The sequence below is a fragment of the Rhopilema esculentum genome, chromosome 8, assembly GCF_057945365.1.
Source record: "Rhopilema esculentum isolate cy_ngs chromosome 8, ASM5794536v1, whole genome shotgun sequence".
NCBI classification, from domain to species: Eukaryota; Metazoa; Cnidaria; class Scyphozoa; order Rhizostomeae; family Rhizostomatidae; genus Rhopilema; species Rhopilema esculentum.
In genome coordinates, this window is record NC_142822.1 from 5,108,112 (window position 1) to 5,134,334 (window position 26,223).

Sequence of the window (26,223 nt, forward strand, 5' to 3'; positions counted from 1 at the left end):
GAGTCGCTGCACAGGAGATGTGCAAACACTTCAAGATGGCGTTGTTTTCTATAGAAGTTTCCAGGAAGATGATGAAATCTCACGTTAACTGAGGGTTTTGAAATGAAAAGAAAAGGATCTTCATCGTTAAAACGTCAGAAGTCTGGCCGTACCCGAAAGCGCAAATACAAAACTGGGGATTTGTCACTGAATTCAAGGACAATTTCTTGAAATTCCCAAGTCAAGGTTAGTTTCGATTTTCTTTGTGTAATTATTAAATACAATACAGGCAACGCCAGTTTCACATTATAAACATGGGCTCCGACACAGATTGGAAAGTGGGGGGGGGGGGGCAAGGGAAACTTTAGCAGCCATAACAAAAGATTTTGAAAAAGCTCTATTGTTTTGGAAAAAAGTGGGGGAGGGGGGGGGGGGGGGGTCACCTGGTACCCCGATCGTCGGAGGCCCTGATAAGCATAATCGGTAATGAAATTTAGTCTAAGATTGGTTTTGGTTTCGATCCATCGTAGGATCGTTTGTAAGGGGGGGACACACAGGACCGTCGCGAGAGGGGGTAAGGGGTGCAAATTGCCCCAGGCCCTTGAGATCTGGAGCCCTATTTTGTGTTTGCTCCGCATGCAGGGGGCTCGTCTTTTGGTTTTGCCCCAGGGCCTCCGTAGCCTCTTGGTGGCCCTGGTAGCAGAAGAGCCCCCCTCCAGATTCCCCAGAATTGTGTACTCTGTGTTGCCTCCTCCCCGGCTTTTTGAATTTTTTTGGATTGATCACTATAGCCCCTTACTCTTCTATAATTGCTTTCCAAAATTATTTCTTTTCTTTATTGTAACACAGGTTGCTACTCTGTTTTATTGTAACACAGGTTGCTATGCTGGAGGCTTTATCTTCCTATAGTGAATGGTCTTGTGATCTGACTACATAAAAACTTCCTGGAATTAGATCAAGGTTACTGATACCAGCTGCAGTAGGATTTTTAAGGCTTTACTATATATAAGGCAGGTTTACAATATATTTCCCTATGAACTTAGGAAGATGCATGTTCCTCATTTTCATAAAGTTAATCCAGATCACGGCCTGCGCCACAGGAGGGGAGGGGAGGCAGGATGACACAGCCTTCCTACTTTTCTTGCTAACTATAGGTATCAAATCCCCTCTTTTAACTATTAGATAGGGAACCCCCCTTTCCCCCCCCACTTTAGAATTCGTGTTGTGACCCCTGTAGATAGAATGCTATCCACCACCAACAGTGTTTCTAGTTGATCCTGGTACAAGCAATCTCAAAGTTAATATTTTTTAACTTTCTTTTCAAGAAAACTCTATGGAAATCCCAAAAATGGTAAGAAATTCTACTAGCACAAGAAAGGAGGAGGTACTGGATTGTGAGAAGCTCACATGGTCTGCTGATCAACGGCTGTACCAAAACCCACCAAATATTTTCTTGGATGATGCATTTGAATCATTAGAAATCTCACAAGGTTTGTAGTATTGAAGTGAGCTAAGTGAACCTTGACATATCCCTGCAATCTATTGCCAGCACACACAAATTTTCGATCCACATGCTTTTGCATATTAGCCGCACAAAGTCCCTAGTAAATAGCATTTTACATTATTTCTACTTCTTCATTATTTTTAACACTACAAATTTTGAAATGTGCATGATTTCAGGCAGGCAGTTGCAAGTCTCCAAATTGACTTTGTTTGTGCAAGAAACAAAGTTTCCAGTGTGAACACAGGCAATGTGATAGAAATTAGAAACTCCCCTTTCTTATGATTTTATATAAAAAACAAAAATTATTTACTTGAGAACTTGACTGTCAGATTTTAAAATTAATGCTTTTTTAGAAAGGAAGTTTCCTTCCATTATTTTACCAGCTTAGTTCATATTAACCTCATATGTGCACAAGAGCTCTGTTTTCAGTAAGCATCTAAGTGGCAAAAGATGTGCAAGCTTTGGCTAAATCAAGCAACAGATGGATGCTGTTCCATATATTGATTGATTTAGTATTTACATCAAGTGTATATGTTCAAGGGAGTGAGTGAGTGTAGTTTAAAGTTTTTATGTGCCACACCCTGTACCAAACTCTTGTGATTCTCGTGCCGAATTCCCTGTTCCTTTTCTGCAAAAGATTTGACAAACTTACTTTCCTTTTGTTTATAGAACTACTGGTCAGCACGCCACTGGAAAATGCAAACAATCTCTTGCCAAAGAAAGATGCAGGTAACAAAACTGCAAAGAAAAAGAACAAGTCCAGAAGGCCAAGAGTGTATCAAATGTTTGCAGGTGGGTTTTGCCTTAAAAAAATGAGCAGTACTGTCAATTAAGCACAGTAGGAGAAATGTATGGCCCAATGCAAAAGCTTACTTACATATTGCCAAATATTATCTAATGCCATCAATAATGGATTTAATTTGTTTGCACTGTATAAACTCACAAGGTTTGATCAAGCTCCTGAGTGTGTCTTCTGGCCAAGGCCTGTTTTAAAGAAGCAAATAGTTCCATCAATAATAAAATGCTTTTTCTACTCATCTTATGGATATGAAATTCTGATTTATAAATGTTAATATGACATGTATGGCTTAATTTATTTTATGGTTCTTATTTTAATTGAAGACAAATATGAAAGATCAAACATTGTTCTGGGAAGAGGAGCAAGGTCCCGTGTTGAAACAGTTATAGAAAAAGCTACAAAAAAAGAGTTTGCTGTCAAGGTCTGTTTTTTTACTTTTAAAATATTTCACCACAGTTAATTTATTGTATTTCATCTTTCTATGTTTGTTGTGCTTTTATAATGTCTCCTTTTACTACCAAGTAATTTTTATCTCATCAGCCTTTGAAAAATAAGTTTATAGTTTAGATTAAGCCAATTTTGCTGTAGCATTATATGTAATCTATAATAATTTGTTCTTTTTTTATTTCAAAATCACTTTTTAAGTATTCTTATTGTTTTGACGTATAAAAATTCTGTTTTGTTTATTGACATTGCATGGCATGGTTTTTTTAAAACTCAGTATGAATGGATTTCTTGTAATTGTTTTGTAATGATCTTTGGCATAACTGTTATTTCTAAGGTTTTCTATAATATATTTCACAGATAATAAAGAAAGACATGGGGTATGATAGAAGTGGTGTGCTCAGAGAAATTGACCTTTTGCATATTACAAAAAATCACTCGTAAGAAATCAGTTTTACTCTTATCTATTATTTTTTCATTTATCTTTGATGCATTTTCAATTTTCTCCTGTGTTTTTTGAACATGTATCTTGTTGCTGTGATGAGTATAATGGTTAAGGTATACAGTTGCATCCTGATCTGATAAAACATCTATAAAACTCACTATAAAACATCTATAGGAACGATTGTTGGTGTGTTTGGTTCCTCTATCAATTCTGTTGCAAGCTCTTGTCTGTATGTGCTGTTGTTTTTTGGTCTAGTTTAATATGCAGAAAACATGGAGCCAGCAAGAGATGTTGTTGTGTGAACGTTGCATCTTGATGAGTTTACTGACTAATTACAATACAGAGCGTATACACATAAAACAGGGGACGCTCTAAAAGTGTTGTTGATTATGTTGCTGTGGGTATGGAGACTATGGAAGGTGTTAATGACTATGATACAATGGAAGATATATTATTGTTACTACCATTTGCGAATGGTCACTACACATCCCTCCAATACTGCTTAACAAATTCCTTGGTTTTATCAAACCCTCTGCTTAACAAACTTATAACTAGTAAAAGTTATAACTAATATAATTATAAAAGTTGTAACTAATCTACACCTCTGACTCCCTACAAAGTTAATTTTATTGGAATTCTACTGCAATGTTTATTTTTCCAATTCTTTTTAGAGGTAGGCAGTTATTTAAAAAACAACAGGTGAATCTTTCAAATATCATTCCTTTTCCAGAAATATTTTGGCACTGATAGAAAGTTTTGAAGAAGACGAATGGTAAGAGCTTTCAGTTTGGTTTGATTTTGAATTTTTAATGTGCATTACCTTTTGATTTCATTTTCTTGGGATTTTGCAGGAGCAAGAGAAATTGTTAGTCATTCATCATTTATTGTATGTTTTGAAATCTTTTAGCATGGGGTGCAATGTCATGTGGATGACAGGATGCAACTTGAACAATATTGTTAACATTAATCAAATAAATAACAGGATGATATGAAAATCCGAAATTCTTTTCATTCTTCAGTTGATTTATTGTTGAAGTAAACATTGGGTCAGTTATAGGCAGTTTTTCCATTGGTTGTAGTTATAGTCATGGCTGTGTGTCCTTAGTATTTCAAACTCTGATGATTATTGGTATAATTCTACTGACTGGGAGATCCTTCTTGTCTATCCAACCATAAACATGTTTGTGAACAGTTTTCAACAGTTATATTTACAATATGCAAACTGTCTATTCATTTTTGTTTAGCTTTTATCTGGTGTTTGAAAAAATGCAAGGAGGTTTGTTGTTGACTCTTCATTATAAAAATCTTTAATATCAGTAATTTTTTCCACATTCAAATTTGTCATTTGCTTGCAATTTCTGTTAAAGTTTTTTGGTTGGTAGATCAAGTTTGATGAAGTAAGGTAATAGTTTTGTATAGTTTTCATTATTCACAATCCCAAGTAAAGATAGTTTTAGATTCTTAAAATGGATCCGAATGCTTCTTTGACTTTCATTCCATTATTTCAAATTCTTTACCCAAAGATTACTAATTCTTTATCAACAAACAATATTTCTCACAGGACCTTTGCTCAATCATATTTACAAAAAGATGTCATTCACTGAACGAGAAGCAAGTTGGGTCATAAAGGATATTGCATCTGCACTTAAATTTTTGCATGAAAAAGGTACTGGGTTACATTTTTCTGGTTTGATATTAAGAGCTTTGTTCTTGGACTATATATGCTACCATTTTGTAGAAAAGAAGAAAATTGTACAAAAACACAACTCAGTCTCTTGATGCTGCAAAATATTACACTTTACATGGTCAATAGAAACTACAATCCTGGCCAAAAGGTTAGTGGACTGGAGAACAAAACCATTAAAATTGCAATTTTACCCCAATAATATTATCAAAACCCCCCACCCCTAAAGCAATGTTGGTTTTCTGGAAAATACCAAAGTACCAGCTTTCGAAATGAGTAGAAACAAGCATATCAACATTGACTGTGGGGGGTGGGGAGCGTATTTTTTCAAAAAGATTACAATTTGCCAGCCAGTCCAATAACTTTTGGCCAGGATTGTAGCTTCATAAAGTGGCAAGACTGCACAATGCTGGCAAGACTATGGCACCTGTATATGAAATTATTTGTTTCCCACTATGGCAAACGTGAGGCAAGAATTACTTATAAGAAAAGTGTAGTTTATAATGTAATCTGTTTGAGGTTGGAAGGTGCTCTGTCCATTTGAAATCTAACTGGTATCTTTTGAAAATTGAAAGAGGGTTTGAAATCTAATTTTGATTTTGGAAAGAGGATTTATTTCTCTACCTTCAACATATGTTTTCCAAAGTTTCATGATCTCTGTTTACTTTCTAGGTGTTGCACACAGAGATCTCAAACCTGAAAACATACTTTGCAAATATGAAGATAGGGTATGTATGTTGTTTCTAGCTAATCTAGAACATATCATACAGAATCTTGTTGTAATGGATTAATAATTTATGTATTCTCTATGCAAGCCTGAACAAATTGTGAAATGATTATTTGTAAATATACTTATCGATTTTGCCATAGATGGAGCATTATATTTCTCCTCTTGTTTGCACATGTAATGCTTTTAGCAATTAGATGAAGATTGCTTTGTGTTGCTCACGTTTTATTAAGATAAAATTTCTCAATCCTTGGTGATTAGCTTTAATCAAAAGCCAAATTCTCGAAAACTCACATGCTAATTTTTTAGAAGTTAATTTTTGTCCAAATGAAAAATTCTTTTTCATTAAGCATTTTTTATTATCAGTGGTGTTAGTGATTTTGGGTTTCATGTTAATTATCTAAAAAAAAATACAATTTCAGATTTGAATTTTCTTTGGTTTAAAGGGGCAAATTATTTCAAAGTTGACATCATAGTTCAAGATAAACCTATTAGCCTGTGCTTCTACAAAGGTTGAGTGACTGTTAATCCAGTCATATTTCTTATATAGATTGTACCTGTGAAGATATGTGACTTCAATCTGGCAAGTGGATTGGATTCTATCAACTGCCCGACACCAGAGCTGTACACACCAGTGAGAACCTTGAGGCTTATTAATTATTACTGAACTTAATAGAGATGCAGATACCATAACGGGAAATTTTAAGATAGTCTGTATAGGGATTTTCATTTGAATGCTTGTTTACTATGACGATAAAATGAAATCAAGTCATGACATTTCAGGGCTCCTCTTCTCACTAAAGCCAGTTATAGTATATTTGGCCCAACTATGACTGCTGGAAGTTGTAGAATTTCTTGGAAGAAATAACTGGTTAGAAAGGACTTGGTTGGTGGTAGTGCCAAGTTAGAGATTTATCCCCAATTTATTCTTGATTGAAGGTTGGTTCTGCCGAGTTCATGGCTCCTGAAGTGATAGAGGCATTTCAAGGTGATGCACCTGCTTATGATAAAAGATGTGATTTGTGGAGTCTGGGCGTCATCCTGTAAGTATCGGCTAATGCCTTAATTCAATGATATTCCTTAGTCAACAACCTCAAAAACAGTATTTGAAAGGTTAGAACCAGCCTTAAAACATTGCATAAGTTCTCATTTCACAAGCTCTTTAGCATTGAGCCGTAACTACGGAAGCCAGCAGAGAAAACATACGTCTTGCCTCAAAGTAATTGATGTCGAAAAAAGTTAAGAAAAAATAAATTCTCAAGCTCGATTCTCTAACTGCTCTTTTCTCAAGTTTTCAATTCAAGTTGTAGCAATTGCAATATATTTCTTTACTTTTTATAAATTTCTTTACTTTTCTTTACTGACTTTAATGTATTGTAGAACTTGTGCATTATTATTATTATTATCGTTTAAATGATTTGCCATGCCGTATTTCCTCCGATGAACGCCGCGTTCTGATAACCGCCGCCCTCTATTGATCATTACACCTTCAATCAACCATCTGTAAAAAACTCCGCCCTCTAATAAACGCCGCCCTCTAATAAACGCCGCCCTCTTTAAAAAGCCAAATCTTGAAAAGCGGAGGTCATTAGAAAACTCAACAAACAAGAAATAACAAATAGTTTATACGCTTACTATTCGAAATCTATAAAAGTTGCTATGTCATAGAGACGAAGACTCTGACGGAGACAAGCATTTTGACATTTCCATAACGTGAACACATCTTTTGTGAACTTTTTGAGAGCTGTGTGTGAAATTTTTTTCACACAATCTTTATAACGTGTTTTTGACAACATCGGAAAGAAAACATCGTTTAAGTCTGTTTTTTCTTTTTTCATCGCATTTTCTTGTCATTTTTCATTTGACAAACTTTCTTTTGGTATTAAACGCCGCCCTGTATTATTGTATTAAATATGTTGAAAATTGGGTGAAATATGGCCAATGGAAGGTTTATAAAGTTTTAAGACCATCAAAGTGAATTGATGGGGAAAAAGCCTTTGCTCACATGGGCTGTGACGTAAGTTTGAAAGTGGAAGGGCCAAGGAAAAATTTCACAATCATAACAAAGGACTTTGAGGAAAGCTCTATTGTTTTGCAAAAAAGTGGGAGGCCCTGGCTCGCGTAGACATATCTCGCCCATTTGGTAACACATTTGACAGATTTTGCACATTTAGAGGTATTTCATGATGCTCTTTCAGATCAATGACCTCCAAATACATCCAAAAATTCAAAAAAAAGGTTTCTGTGATATCATCGCTTCACAAGTCTATTTACAGCTTTCCACTGCTGTGACTGTCTGATGTCAACATCACGGGTCGGTTTGATGTCAATGAAAACTTAGGATTTGCGCACGTACTCACGTTATGACGTTTTCTAGTCAATTTGGATGCCCAACAAAGAACTATGTAATACAAAACTTCAGTTATCAGTCAGTTAAAATTTGCAATGAAACCTAAAAAATTCTTTTTTATAACCCTATAAAAAACTCAATATATATGCCACTTTAAATGCAATCAGAATCTTGTCCCTTTTATTCCATGAACCTGGTAGCATACATATAAATGCTAGAATTTTTATAGAAAATTTTATTTACACTTTTTTATATAAGAATATAGTTTATAAGAATATTCAGGCTAAGAATCATCCAAGTTTTGAGAATGTTTTAATAAGATTGCCCAGCCTCAGCTGGCATAGTTGTCACTTTTTGGCAGTTGCTCGTTTTTCGATGTTCATAACAAGAAATTGCAGAACCGACATTATCTTGTTTTTTGTAAAGAGTGGTTTTTATTCAAGAGCAGACGATGCGATCTTCCCCTGTATCATATTTGGAAAAAAATAATGCTTTAGGAATATACAGTATTCAGGCTAATATTGAGGCTTGAAAATGTATTTTTATTTTCGCTGCTAGAAATTCTGTTCTTTATACAATTGCACAAAACCTTACGACAATTTTTTATAAGAAACTTACATGCTGTACCTATTGCTGTCGTGGCAATATCTCAGGCCATGGGCTTTTCGAGGATGTGGGCTAATTTCACAAAAAATACGCTAGGGTGGGGCTTTTTCGAGGAGAGTGGCTTAGTCATAAAGGGGGGAAGGGGTTCATTCGAGGACTTACGCTATCGATTGGGAGGGAGGGGTTGAAAGACAGCTTCGGGATTTGTCGAGGAAATTCATTGGATGCAAGAAGTAATCACGATAAACAATGACTAATCTTTAATTAAGTTTGTTTGTGAGTCATAAATAGCATTGACTTACAAAAATATGTTTAACTTATCTGGACACGAAAATCAACTACTATGCCAAAGGTAAACAGCATTCATAAAGAAACGATTACAATTCGAAGCATTTCTACGCTAAATATATGTTAAAATACGCGTTTTTACGTCAAGTCTTTTGAAAAACTTTTAGATCAGCAGAGCGCAAAGTCCTTCTCGACTTGAATGTCTCTGCTTTGGCTTTGACGGTTCGTCTTCAGGTCGTCTACAAATTGCCTGCGCCACAGGTTAAGAATGTCATTACTGAATTTCCTCCGCCTGTGGCCTCGCTGAGCGACCTTGCTGCTTGGCTCAGCTGGGCTTTCTTCTCAATGAGAATGGGTCTGCTTTTCCAAAACGTAGACGGCATCATCTTGTTCGCTTCTACGTTGTCTTTGCTTAAAAAGCATCCTTTTGCTGCACTGCTTGGCCCAGTTGGTTTGCACATTCTAGTTTCGCAAAGTGATTTTTCCAAATCTGATAAAATTTCGCAATGACAATTTCAAACGCGCCTCCAACTTGGTCTCGAATGCTTCGGAATACGCTTTCTTCTGATCCTAGTTGGCAGCAAACCTTTGTTTATATGTTTGATCTGCATGTGCACGAGGCAGGTTTCCTATTGTTAATGACGCAACCAAACAAGCCACAACGACCGTGCACGCAAACAGACGTGCGCCTTCGAACGATCGGATTATTCTGCGTCAAAATGGAAAACAATAACCAACTGCATCATATGTGGAGATAATCCATAGCCATTGTGCTATCAGCAGTCAATAGGAAGAAGAAGCGAGCAGGGCCGCCGAGAGATTTCAGAGGCTCTGGGGTAAAATTGAAAGATAAGGCCCCCTTTTAGTGACCACGCCCTTAAGATTAGCTTGATGTACATCTATAAATATTTCTTTCAGTAATTTTTTTGCCATCTTTGAAAAAAAAAATTTCTTTTAAGGCATACTTTTGTTACGTTTGATTAATTACATTCATTAAATAGAATTCATTACTTGGGGCAATTTGCCCCTCCCTGCCTTCCTCTTAGCGGCCCTGATAACAAGGACAGATTTGTCCATAGATACCAAAAGATCAGCACATGTCCGCTTTTTAATGTTGCATATTTCACGTGCAAAGGTTTGGATTGTGAAAATGATGTGACGGTATGGTAATCGCAATTCTTCGTTGATGTTATCCATTTCCATTGACGGAGTTACCAGAAAGTGTGAAGTTTCGGCATCTATCCACAATATGTCATTGGTTAATTTTACTTTGATTCTTATTGCACCTAGATTGAATTTTTTCTTATTTTACCCTCTTGTTAAACCAGTTGTGACTTTTTATAACATCTTCAAAACTTTTAAAAAGCAAAAAATTCCACTATGCCGTGCCATTTAAAGCGAGAGCTTTCAACCTCAGTGTTTAATTGATAATTTGATATTAATCACCCTGATAAAAATTAATAGTGATGGGGGAGGGCGTTTATTGATTAGCTGATGTTTACTTTCTAAATATTCAATTAAAGCGCTTTATTGCTCAAATTACCATCAAAGTAATAATCATCATCATTAACATCATCTTTGTCATATTCAACCATCATTAATTTTGTAATTGATAAGCGTCATTCGTTCAATCATTACATTTCATGTAATTTTTTATATCAGCTGTCTTTGGTCACATTGTAACAAATCTAGCACAATAACACATGGGTAGACGTTTAAAGCTATGACAAAAACCACTTTTCATGTAAGAAAACAATTTCCTTAAAATTTTTGTTATTTTCAATTGTCCTAAAAATACCTTTTTAGATACATTATGTTGTGCGGGAAACCCCCTTTTGTTGGGAATTGCGGAGAAGATTGTGAATGGGAGAAAGGAGGGTCTTGCTACGAGTGTCAACGAACCCTCTGGAACAGCATTAAGAAAGGGGAATTCCAGTTCCATGACAAGGAGTGGGAGTACATTTCAGATGAAGCCAAGGATTTGGTGTCGAAGCTACTCGTGAAAAATGCATCGAAGAGATTGACTACGGAGCAGGTGTTGCGTCATCCTTGGGTTGCTGAGGTAAGGCCTTGTCAGCATTTTTTAAGATAGTCATAAGAGTGTTGGTAGAATTTTTTTGGAGTATCAATAATGTAACAACATTTGGCGCTCTTGAATTTTTCCCCCGTTAATTTTGCTTAATCAATCCGGGATATTGTTTCTACAATTTCTATGTTGACTGTGTCCATTTCAACTTTTGTTTGCCTGTTCCTAGACCTATGTATGCGCAGTATGACACAACGAAGAAGTGCAAATGATAGGTTTCAGCGAATCCAATTTGTCACCAGTGAAATTGGCAGATCACGTTTCTCTGAAATCTTCATAGATAAAACGGAACTAAACTTTTCAGTTTCTCTACTTAAACCACCCCTGTGAGCGAAAATCAATGGCGTAAAAGAACCATGCTCAACTTGTAAACCCTTTGACTGTACGCACGTTTTTTCTCTCTTTTATTCCTTGCAAAAGTGTTGTCTAGCTTCTGGTTTCTGTACGACGGTGCGAATGGGTTGAATACTTTTACAGCAAAAAAATGCACTTTGTTCCTTTTGCCAGAAGCCACATTCACTGATGTCAAGCCTTGCCACTTCTGATATGTTGGAATTCTTTGGGAGATTTTCACCACTGAGATGTTGTAGAGGTGGCTGAATTCTAACATCATTAGAAATTTCTGTTTGTAATTTCTGATGTATCCACCTTTTTCACAAAACATCGCATGGTCCACGGAAAAGTGTTTTCCGCACCCGCAAATAGCTGGCACGAACTTTAAATGCCATCTTTATCTCAATCGGATTGCGTCGTGGAATTCACGTTTATTGAGAACAGAATTTTTTGGCCTTCAAAGGAAGAGAAGTGAGCCATGAAGACGCACCTTTCATACAAGACAGCTCGTTTGCTTTGCGTTGATCGACTGTCATAGATTCTCTTAGCAGTACAAGTTTCTCCTAATGCGATTTTGTTCTTTCAATTTCAATCTTCGTTTTCTTCATTTCATTGTTGTTAAGCGTTAATTCCTGCCAAAGTTTTGCCTTTGAAATCTTCTAGTTTTTGAGGTTTTTATGATTTTTAATTAGAGCCGCCTTTCTCCGTTTTTTGTTGAGGCATTACCTAACTATAAGATGTAGATGTAAGATCTTGCTTGCAATTCACTACATTCTCGAACTGATCATCTCGATGGCCCAAATTCCATGTGTGGCTTTGGTTCTGAGACACATGTCTTAATCGCTACTCTTTACACACATTCTCCATACATGGTTCAAAGGTTTGGTTGATACCAACAAAAATTTGTTCGGAACCATTTTTAGGAGATTTAGTGACAGACCATGTCAGCGGACCCATAGAGGTACAAAATTTATGCACGGCTAAAGTGGTTAAGTTTTGATGTTTCAAAGATTCTTTTTTGGAGATTTTTGAATTCTGATCGTATAACCTGGTAGACATCATAAAGGGCCACTATTCCAACCTGTTGATCATTGTAAAAATATTTTGATGATGTCACCTCTTTGTCACCCTGTTACAATATGCACGCATAAAAAAGGAACCCCTTGAATATGCATCTGGTTGATACGACGCTCACCTAAGAAAAGTGTTTTAGTTAGGAACAATGCATTTTTGGATGACCTTGATCAATATGACATGGTTTCATATGAATGTTTCTAACTTCCTTTCTTGTTTCTTTAGGGTGCCAAGGATGTAATTCTAAGAACTCCAACTGTTTTGGGGTAAGTTTCTTTTGCTAACAATTACGCTTCTGCCTTGGTCAGTGGCGGACACTTGGGGGGGGCGAGGGGGGCGACCGCCCTCAATACATTAGAGGACAGTGGTCTTTTGTTCTAAAACAATGGGAAATGTGACGTCATCTTATTAAAACAATATGCTGGCCCCCCCCCCTCAATTTTTGAACAAGTGTCCGCCCCTGGCCTTGGTCCATCTACTGTTTTATGTTACTCCTTCCTACTTTTCAACGAATAATGTTTGTTGAAATGCTTTCCATGCGGATTGAATATAACTTCAGACATTCTTTTTATTTGTTTTTGAACAAAATTTGAATGCGCAAAGAGAGCTTTGGCGGTTACGTCTTTTAATAGGTGCAGAAGGAGCTCTGGAAGTTGAAGCCATTTTCTTTAACTTCCTTGCTACCTTTATCATTGTTTTTTATTGTCATTAGACATTAAAGGAGAAAATCAAAACATATAAGGTTGATATTTAGCAACTCTGTTGCATAACGTTGCGCCAATGAACAGTAGTTTTTCTGGTGTGTTTCCCCTCCCTATAGCATTAAACTTAAATGAAATGATACTCATTTGAAATGTAGACAGTTGTAGCCTATTTGTGCACAAGTGTGTTTATTATACTGCATTTACAATTTAAGCGTTCCAAATAAGGACAACCAACTCGACCCATTTTCCCTGATGAGCACCGAGGTTCTTGCGTACAGTCGTATCCAATCACAACAGAAAAAGGATGAACAGAAAGAGTCGTTCACAGATATCATCAACGAGACTAGCTGGCCTAAGGCCGGTTTTGGCCTTTCACCTCCAGGAAAATCAAGTCTTGCCAGAAGGCGTGCAGAACATTTAAAGAGAAAGGAAGAGAAGCTGAGAGAGGTGCGATGCGCTGAAAATCCGATCGAAGACCCAGCTTTGACTAAGCAAAACTTTGAGAAATTGTCCTTGGCAGGTTACAAGAAGTCAGAAGAAACTGTGAGAACACCCTAAAGACATTTCTGCAAAATGATCCTTTTTCTAGGATGATGTATTTTTGTTGAACCTTTTTTTCCAGTTTTCCATCTAAAGGTTTGTTTGTTACTTCTGTTTCTTTATTGTAAATTGTTTCAATATTGCTTTTTCGTAGTTTTCATTGATTGTACGTTTTGTATATTTTACAAAGCTTTCCTTTCCATTTAATCACACTGCTTTCTCCATTTGCATTTTGTAAGGCCAATTTGCTAGTGGCCTAGGTATTTTTTTCTTTCGCAAATAATATTTACTGTTATTGTTTCCTTGTCGAGTATTTTGTCAACTTTCCAGTGCATTGTCCAGAGATTCATAGTTCCATTTTCCAGGACATTCCAGACTATAGAACTGTTAACTTGTTTGTTTATTCAAAGGTGAAAAATCTCGAAATAGTTACTCTTAATTCTTTCATATAAACCATGGAGAAACATTTTACCTCTTAGCTTATGAGATAGAGTTGTATGCCCTCCCAACCTTGCACTGTTTAATTATTTTCATGATTCCTTTTTGCATCAAGTTAATGACGGGCTTTCAGAAAAGCTCTGCACTACATTTTGTTAGCTTTTTTGTCTGTAAAACCCATCGCTTCTTGGGTTATAAATTGTCGATGCTTAATGTACGAATTCCCGTAGTTTACTATAACATAAAATAGTTGAGAATTTGAATTGAATTGTGTTCCTAACTTTAAAAATAGCAATATTATTGATATGAATTAGTTTTGAAATTGACCATTGTATTTTTAAGCTTCTTGAAATTTCGTAAAATCTGGTGTTTGTCAAATAATACGGTGCCTTGTAACCCGTTTGGTGTTTAGCATGATATTTCTTGATTGGTTCATTGTATTATAGAAATATTTATTACGTTTGTACTAAGAAAAATATCATCTCAGCAAGTCTGTTTTTTGTGAATTATCCCATAATCAGAATCGCTTTGTACAATAATTTCATTAAAAGACATGAATCGGATAATCTTTCGTTTTCGAAAAGCAGAAAGAAGTACGTTTAATGACTTCTTTTCTGATCGAAATAATGACGATGATGTAGACCATTTGGAGTTAGAAATCAAAGGTGCTAGGCCTTAAAGGAGGGAAGGCCCTAGAAATACCCCCGTCCAGTCACAATTTTCTGCTAGTTACACTACTTGAACCTAGAGTGTCAACACCCTTTTTGTCTCCATTTTAACACGGGGTACCTGACCTGTCGGCAGAATACTTTTGGTCTGGGAATGATAATACACCTGTAGTGGCAACTGCAACTTTATAGAGAACAGATTTTCCAAAGTAAAACCAGACGAAAGTACCTCTACATATATAAGGAAATAATGCAGCATTCATGCAATGAGATTTTTGAAAAACAGTTCTGCGCTTTTGTGAATTATGAAAAACGAAGTTGCGATGATGAACATTTGCTTGTACAGAAACATTTTTAATGACGACAACTCGTCCTTATTCTGAGCAACTTCCACTTTCTCTACAGGCTGCCTTTTAAACAAATTAGATTTTAACTTACCAATCGAAATAGCGCTAAATTTTAAGCATAATTCTATGCAGGAAGTCTCTAGAGAAGCTAGTAATTGTTTTAAAGAAATTGAAAGTTACAGAAACTGACTGAAATAAAGCCCAGGGGAAATGAAATAAAACGTTTGCAACGTGACAAATGCAACGTGTCAATAGTGGACCCGAATACGCGTGCTTTTACGCTGGGTGGTATCAAGTTCAAATCCAGTCAAATTGGAACACGTTTGTTTAGAAGCAGTTGGATGTTCAGAAGCACGTTGCTGATAGTTATGGGGTGACTTTATATACTTAAACCTTGAAACCAAGTTTGGTGAGTTGATTTTTTATAGATACAATGCTTGGCTTTGGTTAACTTGTTAAGAGTCAGATAAAAACATACACGCCGAGTGGAACTTTTCGTTGGATAGTCAAGTACTTTGGTTCCGAAAAACACTGCCCTGAATTTCAAGGTATTTCATAAACCAAGCATTGAGATTGTAACACCTGCGATGATAGCATGTTTTCCTGGTTTTCTGACTGGTTTTATTTCAATATTGCAACAGTGAAAGCAAAGGGGCCTTAAAATACGACTTTAAACTTTTGACTTAGCGTGCAAACTTGCTTTGACCTTAGCACACTCAAAATCGTGACTGCAAAAGCAACCACATTTGCGAAGTTTGAGTCTTAATCGCTCTTGAACATTTCAGAACGTTAGTAACACTAAACATGTTTTGCTTAAAATTTAAATGCGAGTTCGCAAAATCTGATATCTTAAATCAATAAACAAATTTTTCAAATAAAATTTAAAATAATCCTTAAAACTTTGGAAAATAACATTGACAACGATATGTCATCAAACTGGTTAGAAACCTTTAAAGAACACAAAATCATTCCTGACATAATATTCAATACCAAAATTAAACGTTTAAATAAATTAGATAAAATAAAGCAAAAACAGCGAAAAGTTACTTCAAAGTGATTTTATTCTTCATATCACTTGATTCACGCTATTTATAATTTAAGGTTGAACAGACCATTTGAAGAATTAGCCAAAAAGAAATAGCAAAAACTTGTGGTTTTACCTATAACAAAATTCACTTTACACACTATACCGATTTCTACAAAATACGTGCTGTTCTTCTAATTTAGGAATAAAACAATTTTGAATACACTGCTGAGCAAAAGAAACACTTCCCGAGCTTTTATCGATATAAATAGAATACTACAGAGTGGATGTGTGATGTGTTGAGTACTACAGAGTTGAGTACCAGACTTTTCAGACTTTTAAAGAAAATCGTTTGAATGAATGGCCTGGTTTTCAGGAGCATTACTATAACTACTTGGTTCCACACAACAATACAACAGCCCATTGACGAAAATTAATTACATGAAACTCTGCAGTCCAGTAATTGCACGGCCCAAAATTAATGCATGGATATCGTGGGTTCCTGGAAAAGGAGCAATTAAATATTAAGAAAATAGGGTTTATATAGAAAGAAGCTGTATTGTGACCACCTCGCGAAAGAATATTTAAAATTGTACGAAGAACTGGAGAACTTTGCGAGGGGTCAATACAAGTTAGCGCCCATTTGTTAAAGGGGTCACAGGGTAGGGCCCCACTAATTAAAACAGGATGATTTTGTAGCAGCTCGAGCCATTTCTAATTCTTAAAAGCACAAATTGCCTTTGAAGTCTCTTGTTGAGACTAGGTGTTTATAAAACCAGATTCAACTTACAGACTCAAAATAGAAAACTAGTAAGGGTTTTTCTCTAAAAAGACTTTAATATCGCATTCACGGGTGGGGACACAACTCACATTCACATTTAGCTTAATATTGTTGCACGCGGGGGAGGCATGATTATTCTTTTCAGCATCGAATCTGAGTAATATCGCTTGAAAGGTGACGTTGTGCATCAAGTTATTTATTAAAAAATTCGTTACCTTCATAAGTATTCACAGCTTCCAAATTCATTACATGGCGTATAACATGATATTCATCTGATATTCCATTTCCTACGAGGAATCAAAATATCTTTACAAAACAAGAAATTACCAAAACAAGACAGAATACAGCCAAAAGTGATTTCTTCGACAAAATTTTCCAGGCTCAGATAGCGGCTGGAGTATCGATAAGCTACTGGAGTTAATATAAGAAACAATGGGAACCCACAGTTTACAGCCCTTTCTAATAAACGCATTATAAACACATACCCCCAGAATTATTCTTGCATACCCCCCCCCCCCCCACTCCTAAGTTCAATGATCTTCTTAAATTACAAGCGCTCCTCTAAATGGGCGGAGTCAATGGCACGTTGTTGTATATACAGTCTCGTTCGTGTTCGGTCACTAGTATTAAATCTGTGTAGGGGAATTGCAGAGGAAATGTCAAAGCAGAAAAGAAGAGCAAGGGAAGGGACAATTGTTGATTATTGAATGAGCCTGTGAGATTTACACTTAGTCGAGACAAAAGAATGAGTATCAAAAACGTGGTATTTTGATACATAACAATGTTTCCTATAGCTTTGTAAATAGTGCATCGTCCTACTTCTTACCAGTTAGGTTTGTCTTCAGTAATTTTCCTATCAAGCTGACGCATCAGTCAAAGATTGCTGAAACGCTTCCGAATCATGTCTATGTAGCTTTGATAATATATGAAGCAATGTGTCTTACAAAATCCTTAATCTGAACTTTTTCGGTGATCGTGAAACAAGTTTGAAATTTTCACTTAGATGTTTGAAACAACTGTAGGATCGTTAGCATAAACCGTCAAGAAATGGTAAAAAACAACAAATCTAGAGCTGCGTTGATTTTAACTGGCTGGTTGAAATTAAAAAGTACAGTGATTCATCCTACCTCCAAGCATGTCACGTGACATTCTAGCAATATCAATTGCTTTTCCACACGAATTTCTCTTGACCAGTGAAATCATTTCAGTGCTGAGTCTACAAAGACGTCAATAAGGTAAATTAGACGTTACTATCGTAAATACAAAAGCAAAACTAGCTTAATTAACGCAATGGTTGAAAATTGAGGCATTGATACAAGCGAGAGGCGATTCACTCTTGCAAATAGCGTACGAGATTTTCCCTAAAACAAAAGGATTTTTAGGGATTTTCAGATAAAACAATAAGATTTTTACAAAAGGTGTACGAGATTTTCTTAGAATGATTTGCCCCTCGGATACAACAAAATAGCCCATTCAAAGAGAGAAAGACAACCAGTTTGAAAAATCGGAAAAAAAAGAAAATGTTGCTAAAACAAAAGGTTTACAATTTTCTGATGAAATAAAGATTGTAAAAGAAACTAAGAGGGAGTAGCACGGCCAGGGGATCATTGACACTGCATTAACACTGTATGGTCACGTCTCTTGGTCACATGTTCCCTAGGCATACTTTCTCATATCCAGGGGCGGACACTTGGTCAAATATTGGGGGGGGCAAGCCTATTGTTTTAATAAGATGACGTCACATTTCCCATTGTTTTAGAACAAAAGACCATTGTTCTCTAAAGTATTGGGGGCGATCGCCCCCCCTCGCCCCCCCAAGTGTCCGCCACTGCTCATATCCTATTCTTGTAATAAAATTAAGATAAGCAGTACATCAAATTGTTAAAATCCCTACTTTCCCTCATCCTTTAGTCTTCCTACTTGCAAGCATGATAGTAGTCCAATTGAAATCTACAATAAAACAAATGTAAATTCTTAACGCACAGATTATCTCAGGATAAACATTATGGGGCTAACTGTCATTAAATAATGAGACACGAAAAATAGCGACGGAATATATATTGGCTACAAAAATGATATCAAACTGAAATACTTTACCTCGGTTGTCATATCAGCCATTTTCTTTTGCATCAGCTGATTCTGGGCTAATGGCCTACCAAACTGTCGCCTTAAAACAGAAATTGTTATCTTTAGTAATAATAAATATGAATTACTTTATGATTGTGCATTCGAGTAAATATTTCTTCACATTTTCATCACAGCAAAGCTGAAAAGTGCTAAGGGCGAAAAATGCATATAGAAACCTTTTGAACAGATTTAATCTCGTGAAACACAGATGTTGAACTGATCAGGAATTGTTATTCATAACAATTATCGTTATCTTGTTTATTCGATGTTCAACCCCTTCCCCTTTTGTTTCCCTGGATTTGCTCAATATGGGACAGGTTCGTCTCGAAACGTTCTTCACATAATGGTTTAGTCTATCCTGGATTGTCGGTAAATCGAAAATGGTATCTTTCTGGTTGTGTCACAAAGAAAGTTAATAATTGTCTCCTATAGTTCACTGTTTTCTTGCCGCTTATCTGATGTTGTCTTCGTTGCCCTCGTATGAAAATTTGTTTTACGCTGCGACTTCAGAGGAATGGAGCTATCATTAGAATTTACAGAGTGACTAAGGAAAAGGTATTTTACCTGTCAAGGGTGTACTGTCTTGCCGTCTCAAGACAAAACTCGGCAGCACCAAGCACACCCCATGCTATTCCAAATCGTGCGCTTGTAAGGCAGTGGAAAGGACCCTTGAGAAAAAAATTACTCTTTTCAAATTCCCAATGAATGGAAAATGTACGTAATACATCATTATTAACAATTTCTAAACATTTTCACATTCAAATTACATTTCTAACGCTTTAAAATCTTTAGTCCAATCAAGATAACAAAACTTCTTGTTTTAAATTGATTAAAAAGGCCAAACAAGAAAAGGAACCAGATACATGGACCAGTGCGAAAAGTCCAGAATAAACGTGCAAAAATTATTAACAAAAGTTAGCTCAGTTCACAGTTAAACGGTGAAAAAACAGATAAAAGGAAATGAGAAAAAAACTACCTTTAAACCTTCAACATTAGGTAACAAGTTTTCTTCAGGGACCTCAACATCCTCCATAACTATTGATCCAGTTTTTGATGCTCTCAATGAAAATTTTCCCTCGATTAATGGAGCTGATAAACCGGGCATTCCCTGAATAATCAATAAAAAAAATTCATTCAATAAAATTCACTTGTTCAGATATTAAAATAAAACAATTGCTTTCACATACCTCAAGACTTTTGGTATTTCTAACGCCATTTTTTGATTTTGTACGAACAAAAAACTGTATTTGATTGTTAATCAGATTTTTTTGCAATAGTAAACTCTGCAGGCAGGTGAAAGTCTTCCACAAATCTGGTGGAACATACCTTTTTGAATTAAACCATCTTAAGAAAATTAAATGCATAACACATTAATGAGCTAGAGTTTAACCTTTTATCAAAGACAACCACCTCTGAAGAAGCATATATCACTTTTAGAAAAACAGAAGTTACATTAGGTTTGTAAAAAAAATCTAGGAGCTTGCCTTTTCCAAAATAAAACCTCTTATTTTGTGGTCTTCACATTTTGCCCAAACAATGAAAACATCAGCTATTGGTGAATTTGTAATCCTGTCAACATGGTAAAACAAATTAAATGTTTCTATTGAGAATGGTAGTAAGTTGTATAATAAATCACTGCTTACAGCAGCAGAGAATGTAAATCTCAATTGGCAAATTCTGGTTACAGTTAAATCATTTTGGTTATAAAAGGAAATGTGTCCAGCTAAAGCAAGCGACTTTGCGGGGGTTTTTAGAAACCTGTGATCTTTCATGTCATCGCCCCAGCCATTACGGTCGTTTTGTTTATCTATACTGCTGCGAGGTTAGCTTTTCATGTGAGCAGTTTTGCATCGCAAGAATACTAACCAATTGCAAACCGTTGTTTTGATGGGTGGCTTGACAAGTTGGGTATAGGCAGTCCTTTTATATGGACACATTACCTTTAATCTTATTTTCTTGCAGTAAAGCTTTTTCTTCCAGTAAAGGGTGAGCCGGCCAGACCTTCCAAAGTTTGTGTGGTAGAATGCATTTATTTTTCCTTGCAGTTTCTAAAGGCTGGATAAACTGATTGGTTTGGCCGTTACATTGCCCAGTAACACAGAATAAGAACCCATTAAGACCCTATGGATGTAAATACTACTCTACTGTAAATACTACTCTTCACTGTAAATACTACTTTCAAAGAATGATTATGATGTTTACTTAAACACCTTTTTGAAACTTAATAGCATTTTGAAAATGCACAAAAACCCATGCATCAAAATCCATTGAGATTTTTGTGAACAAGAACAAACTTATTGCAAAATTAGGGAATAACTACCCACCACTGTTTTGAACCATTCAGAATGAAGCTGTTTCCTGATGGATTGTGTACAGCCTTGGTTTCCATACCGGCAGGGTCACTTCCGTGATTTGGCTCAGTGAGGCCAAAACAACCAACAAGCTCACCAGTTGCTACAAAAGAAAAATCTATATTACTACCCGACAGAGAATTTGAAAGACAAGACTTTTGTAAAGATAGCAAATTATGATGGGGTCAGAGGGCAGTCACAATTTTCATTGTGAGCAGTAAAGAAGTTTATATACATCAGACATAGATTCATGTATTTAAAATATACAGTGAAGGTTATGTCTTAATATAATTGTTATTGGTGTTTTACATGCGCTATACATGATTTAAGAATTTAGCTTAAGTTTGTAAAAATGAAAATTGAACCTGAGGCCTTCCTTTATGTATGTTGATAAAACTGTTTCCTGTTCATCTGTTGGAATTTTGTAACAGATTCTCAAATATAAAGCACTAAAAGCTTCAAATTGCTGTTTTATAGAAAATATTAATGGTATGTTTAAACTTTTCCATAGCTCTAATTGGAAGAAAATACAAATCTCATGCAATGTAGGCAAGCCCATGGAAATGAAGAGAAATTCCAAATTGTTCACCTAGCTTTGGTAAGAACTTCTGCCTTTGTTCCTCAGTTCCAAAGAGGTATATTGGGTACATTACTAAAGAAGACTGGACACTCATTGCTGAACGATAGGCACTGTCAACCCTAGAAATTGGGCAGAAAACATACATCATATAACTGACACTATGGACAAACCTCTCAAAGTGATGAGGCTAGTGTTGAAATTGATAATGTGAGGGATTGACACTTGTACAAATTTCTCTCTAGCATTTCAAATAATACAGCTATAAATGTTTGCTAAATTTCCCAGGGAGATTACAGGTACAGTGGGTCAATCTGATAGTTTAGGGTGAGGGGCAAATCACTCCGAAAAATCTCATACATCTTTGGTGGAAATCCTATTGTTTTATCCGGAAATCACCAGAAATCCTTTTGTTTTAGGGAAAATCGTGTACGCTTTTTGCAAGAGTGAATTGCCCCTCAGTTTAGGGAGCCAAGCATGGAAAATTAATTTCAAGATATAGACCTTTTTGTGAATGGCAAATGATAATTCAGAGTAACAAAGGGGCAAAGATCTAATAGCAGGTAGCTTGCTTACCCATTCATCCAATTAAGATGAGTCAAATTTCCATTAAACTAAAGTCAGTGCTATGACTTAACAAACAGGATTAAATATGATAAAATATTTAACCATCAGTATTCAGCTTAAGTGTTGCAAACTGTATAAGGCATACCTTTCAACTTCTCTTGCAATTAATCCATATGTAACTGAGGAAACTCCTGAGCAACCATAACCTAAGAAGCATTATAATGTCAATTAAGTAGAGGCTGAAAAAATCAATTATGAGCTGCCAAACAAACTGGTAAATGGAAAAACAACAAAAGTTTTGCATGCATACATCACAAGGATGGAACAATATAATTTGGTCATTTTGTCAATATCTACATGCGAACTGGTCCCAAAGAACTGGTAAAAGTTCAAGAAGAGGAATCTGGGGGTCAAAAATCTATTTATTAATATTTTTGTCACATTGATACCCTTTCTACCAGATTCCATGGTGACTAATAATAAATTAACACATTCATGAAAAAAAGCAACCTGTAAAACACAAACAAACCATCAATCATGCATCCGAGGACACCAAGCTCTCCGAATTCATGCATAATATTTCTGTCAAACTCTAGGATCGATAAAAAGAAGAAAATCAATAAAAATGCATTTTAAATCTGGAATAAAAAGTGCAGATGATGCAAATTTATTTGTATTAGGACAAAACCAAAAATAATGTTGTCAGCAATGATCTCAAAGTCACAATTATCAAGCTGTAGTCTTTTGTAACAAAAAAAGATGTAGTTTCTTGGTGCGAGCGGCACAGCTTTGGGCTCATATTCAAGAACATGACCAGGTAGGTTGGGTGGTAGAGCAAATGTCATACACAGTAGCTGGTTGCAGGTCCCAGTCCTGCCCTGCTTACATTATCTCTTAGTTAATTAATGTATAAAAAGTACAAGCATCAACTGAATAAACAGAAACCCCACACACTTAAAGTAAATTCCCTCACATCAAACACATCAAACGAAGGCCTGTGTAAAGAGCTTATCTTGCACAAAAGCACCATAAACCAACCTTATGGTTTTTATAAACATTGCAGACGCTTCTAGCATTGTTGATTATTATCATCATTTCTAGAGCGATCATTTGCAGAGGAGAAATCACAGGAGTGTTGGGCTACTCATGTGGTCTATTTCCTATAAAAAGGCCTATTTACAATAATAATAATGGATACTAATTAAGAATCATATATAACTATAATTATTTATTTGTTGGATGCTTACCCTCGTGCCTGTTTGCCATTGTTATTCGTGGCATTAACTTTTCTTGGCAATACTGTCTCACTTGGTCCCTAGGTTCAAGGAGAGAAAAAAAGATAATTAAATCATGGCAGGAAACTATTGTACTAAGTTTTGAATTAAAACAGTAGCAAGATAAAAATCCTAGTTACAATATAGCATTTTTGAAATCATTCAAAATGCCTTATTCCCAATAAATAAGCTTGCCTTTGGAGGAATTGGATTTGCATCGAAATTACCTTATCATGATTTCCTCTTCATTTAGTCTTGACTCCAAGTTCAATGCATCAGAATAATCAAATTTTGCTGCAAAGAATAATCTTTGGATCAATACCTTAAGAGTTTGGAACTTTTCCAAAATAAGGTTCAAAGAGGGATAATTCAATGTTCAGTGGTAGCAAGGGGGACCAATTCTAATCTAGCAGGAATAGGGACAGCAAGGAGGAAATTACTTCAGGTTCTAAGCCCAAAAAATCAAAAACATGCAAAGAAAAGCAAGCCACTGAGTTTAAACCAGATTGTTTTACTCAAGAAGCTATCAAATATTTTCTTGTTGTTGACTACCAAGATTTAAAAAAGTTGCCAATAAAGCCATATCCACTTCCAACTCTGATTCTTCCTTTCAATAAACAGCCAAGCTTTCCTGGTGATCCTTTCTACAATCTCTTTTGATGTTTGGAAACCTCTCTTGAGATCTTTTCACTGCTGTGAACCTGATCACATGAAGTGCCAGAAAGAACAGAGCCTTGATTTGATATGATGATATTTTTGAAAGGGCAGATAGGACATTACTTTTAACTATGCTTATTCCCTATAATTATGAACATGTTCTTAAATGAAACATTACTTGCTTTAACTGCTTTTACAATGTTTATGCATATGTTGCAACAACTGGACACTCTATAACACTACAATTTAGGATTAACATGAAAGTGTAAAAGCATATCAGAACACTAGAAAAAGCATACCGTTCTCTAGAAATAATTTAGGTGAGAAAGCAACATACCAAATTTTGGTTGCCTCTTTTTTCCATCTGCGCATGCTACTGATACAAAAAGTAAAGGAAACTTCAGATCAGGGCAGAGCTTGACAACTTAGCTTTGGTTTATCATAATAAGGAAAAAAATCTGTTTTTTATCAAATCCTCACAAAAATAATTCCTGGAGCTCACACATGAACTTGCCATTTCCATATGCACCAGATGCACATTTAAACAAGAACCATAAACAGCTCGACTCTTTTTCATAATTTACTCGAGTTCACACTTAAGTTTGAAAGGTGTGTGTTTTGTTTTCCTTTTTGTAGTTGATCATTTAAAATGTTTGCTGGAAGGGACCTGCTGTTTTATTATATTCCCCAATCTACAACTCCTACCAATTTCATCGACTTTCCTTTCAAAAATATGCCTGTTTTCTTAAGATTGGAAGGTTCTAATCTCTACAAACTACCTTTCGCTTAACTATCCTTTTCCAAATAGATTGAAGTTCATGCATGCCTATCATAACTAAAATCGCCCAACAAGCAAAAAGTTAATTGCAAAAAATGCAATGATGGGAGAAGTCGCTGTTACAAAAATAACCCAATTAACTCTTGTAAGTTTTCAGGGTTCTCTGAATAGGAAAAAGGCAAATGAATGGAAATTTTAGGGGAGCGATTCTCCCTTCATGTTCTGTTTAGGAGAGCAATTCATAGCTCGCCTCAGGTTGCTAGGGAAGCGTGGGGGCGAGCGCGAGCTATCGCTCGTCTCAAACGGCCAGGCCTGCATTCAACAAACACTCTTAAGAAAAATGATGGAAAACTAACAAGTAGCTAGAAATCTTGAGACAGGAGGCTGATTGATTTGGCTTTGCCCTTGTGGTGCACTTGTGGCAGGCTCAGGTTACCTGACTGGCCTCCTATTGGACCATGTGTCTTTACTTGTGTCTTGCAGTAGTTATGGGGAATGCCGTTACAACTCTAAAGATTCTAATCAATCTGCCCTACTGCACTAGATTCTGACCTGACACCTGATTATATAACATTTAATTTGGCTTGCATGGTCTTTGGTGTACAGGCAACACTGAATCTTCTCCTAGTAGATACTGTCGAAAATTTCACTTAACAAATATCAACGCGTCTGTTTCAATATGGTCAAGATTAGCTTCCTAAATAACTCATCAAGCATACATATAGTATACATAAAGTAGCCCTATAGGCCTAAGATAACTTTCTGTCACTAAAAGGATACAGTCTTGGAAAACTGACGATGTTGTTGAAGTAGCTGCACTTGCATTCCTACAAAATATGCTGTTTATTTTCCGCACTGAGCCACCCTTCAAAATCCTTGAAATCTGGTTCATCTTTTTTACTTTCGCTCGTTTAGCTATATGAAAAGTTTTCTTGGGCCCTCTCTGGTTTATGTTGTGTAACAGGTTCAAATGAACGCTGTGATCAGCTCCGAAACAAAATTTGGTCTGTAATTTAGTGCAAAGAGCTTGCCTTTTAGTTGTAAATGAGAATGGTATTGTGTCGTCATCAA

General features: G+C 36.0%; 2 protein-coding genes across 2 annotated transcripts; one reads left to right on the top strand and one right to left on the bottom strand.

Annotated features, from left to right (window-relative positions):
• On the top strand, positions 1–16,133 carry LOC135695102 (MAP kinase-interacting serine/threonine-protein kinase 1). The gene is made up of 14 exons (XM_065214064.2): positions 1–225; positions 1,305–1,469; positions 2,153–2,275; positions 2,606–2,703; positions 3,087–3,166; positions 3,902–3,943; positions 4,416–4,447; positions 4,733–4,837; positions 5,528–5,583; positions 6,133–6,216; positions 6,522–6,625; positions 10,633–10,888; positions 12,545–12,585; positions 13,236–16,133. The coding sequence occupies exons 2-14, from the start codon at positions 1,313–1,315 to the stop codon at positions 13,579–13,581; spliced, it is 1,524 nt and encodes a 507-aa protein (XP_065070136.1). The 5' UTR covers positions 1–225; positions 1,305–1,312; the 3' UTR covers positions 13,582–16,133.
• On the bottom strand, positions 15,985–26,156 carry LOC135695101 (glutaryl-CoA dehydrogenase, mitochondrial). Its single transcript, XM_065214062.2, has 16 exons — positions 25,933–26,156; positions 24,712–24,750; positions 23,945–24,011; positions 23,691–23,758; positions 22,973–23,035; positions 22,589–22,649; positions 21,889–21,998; positions 21,273–21,402; positions 20,433–20,517; positions 19,925–20,056; positions 19,513–19,616; positions 18,919–18,988; positions 18,716–18,771; positions 17,949–18,037; positions 17,037–17,108; positions 15,985–16,542 (listed from the first exon to the last, which is right to left on the bottom strand). The coding sequence occupies exons 1-16, from the start codon at positions 26,042–26,044 to the stop codon at positions 16,478–16,480; spliced, it is 1,323 nt and encodes a 440-aa protein (XP_065070134.2). The 5' UTR covers positions 26,045–26,156; the 3' UTR covers positions 15,985–16,477.
• Between the last annotated feature and the right edge of the window lie 67 nt (positions 26,157–26,223).

Bases quoted from the DNA above. Each gene is read 5' to 3' on its own strand.
- LOC135695102 (XM_065214064.2), top strand. From the start codon at position 1,313: ATGGAAATCCCAAAAATGGTAAGAAATTCTACTAGCACAAGAAAGGAG. The intron at 1,470-2,152 runs GTTTGTAGTATT...TTTTGTTTATAG, and splicing joins ATCATTAGAAATCTCACAAG to AACTACTGGTCAGCACGCCA. The intron at 12,586-13,235 runs GTAAGTTTCTTT...TTACAATTTAAG, and splicing joins AGAACTCCAACTGTTTTGGG to CGTTCCAAATAAGGACAACC.
- LOC135695101 (XM_065214062.2), bottom strand. From the start codon at position 26,044: ATGAACCAGATTTCAAGGATTTTGAAGGGTGGCTCAGTGCGGAAAATA. The intron at 18,038-18,715 runs GTAGGGATTTTA...ACGTCTTTGTAG, and splicing joins AGACTAAAGGATGAGGGAAA to ACTCAGCACTGAAATGATTT. The intron at 16,543-17,036 runs GTAACGAATTTT...CTCCTTTTCCAG, and splicing joins AGCTGTGAATACTTATGAAG to GAACCCACGATATCCATGCA.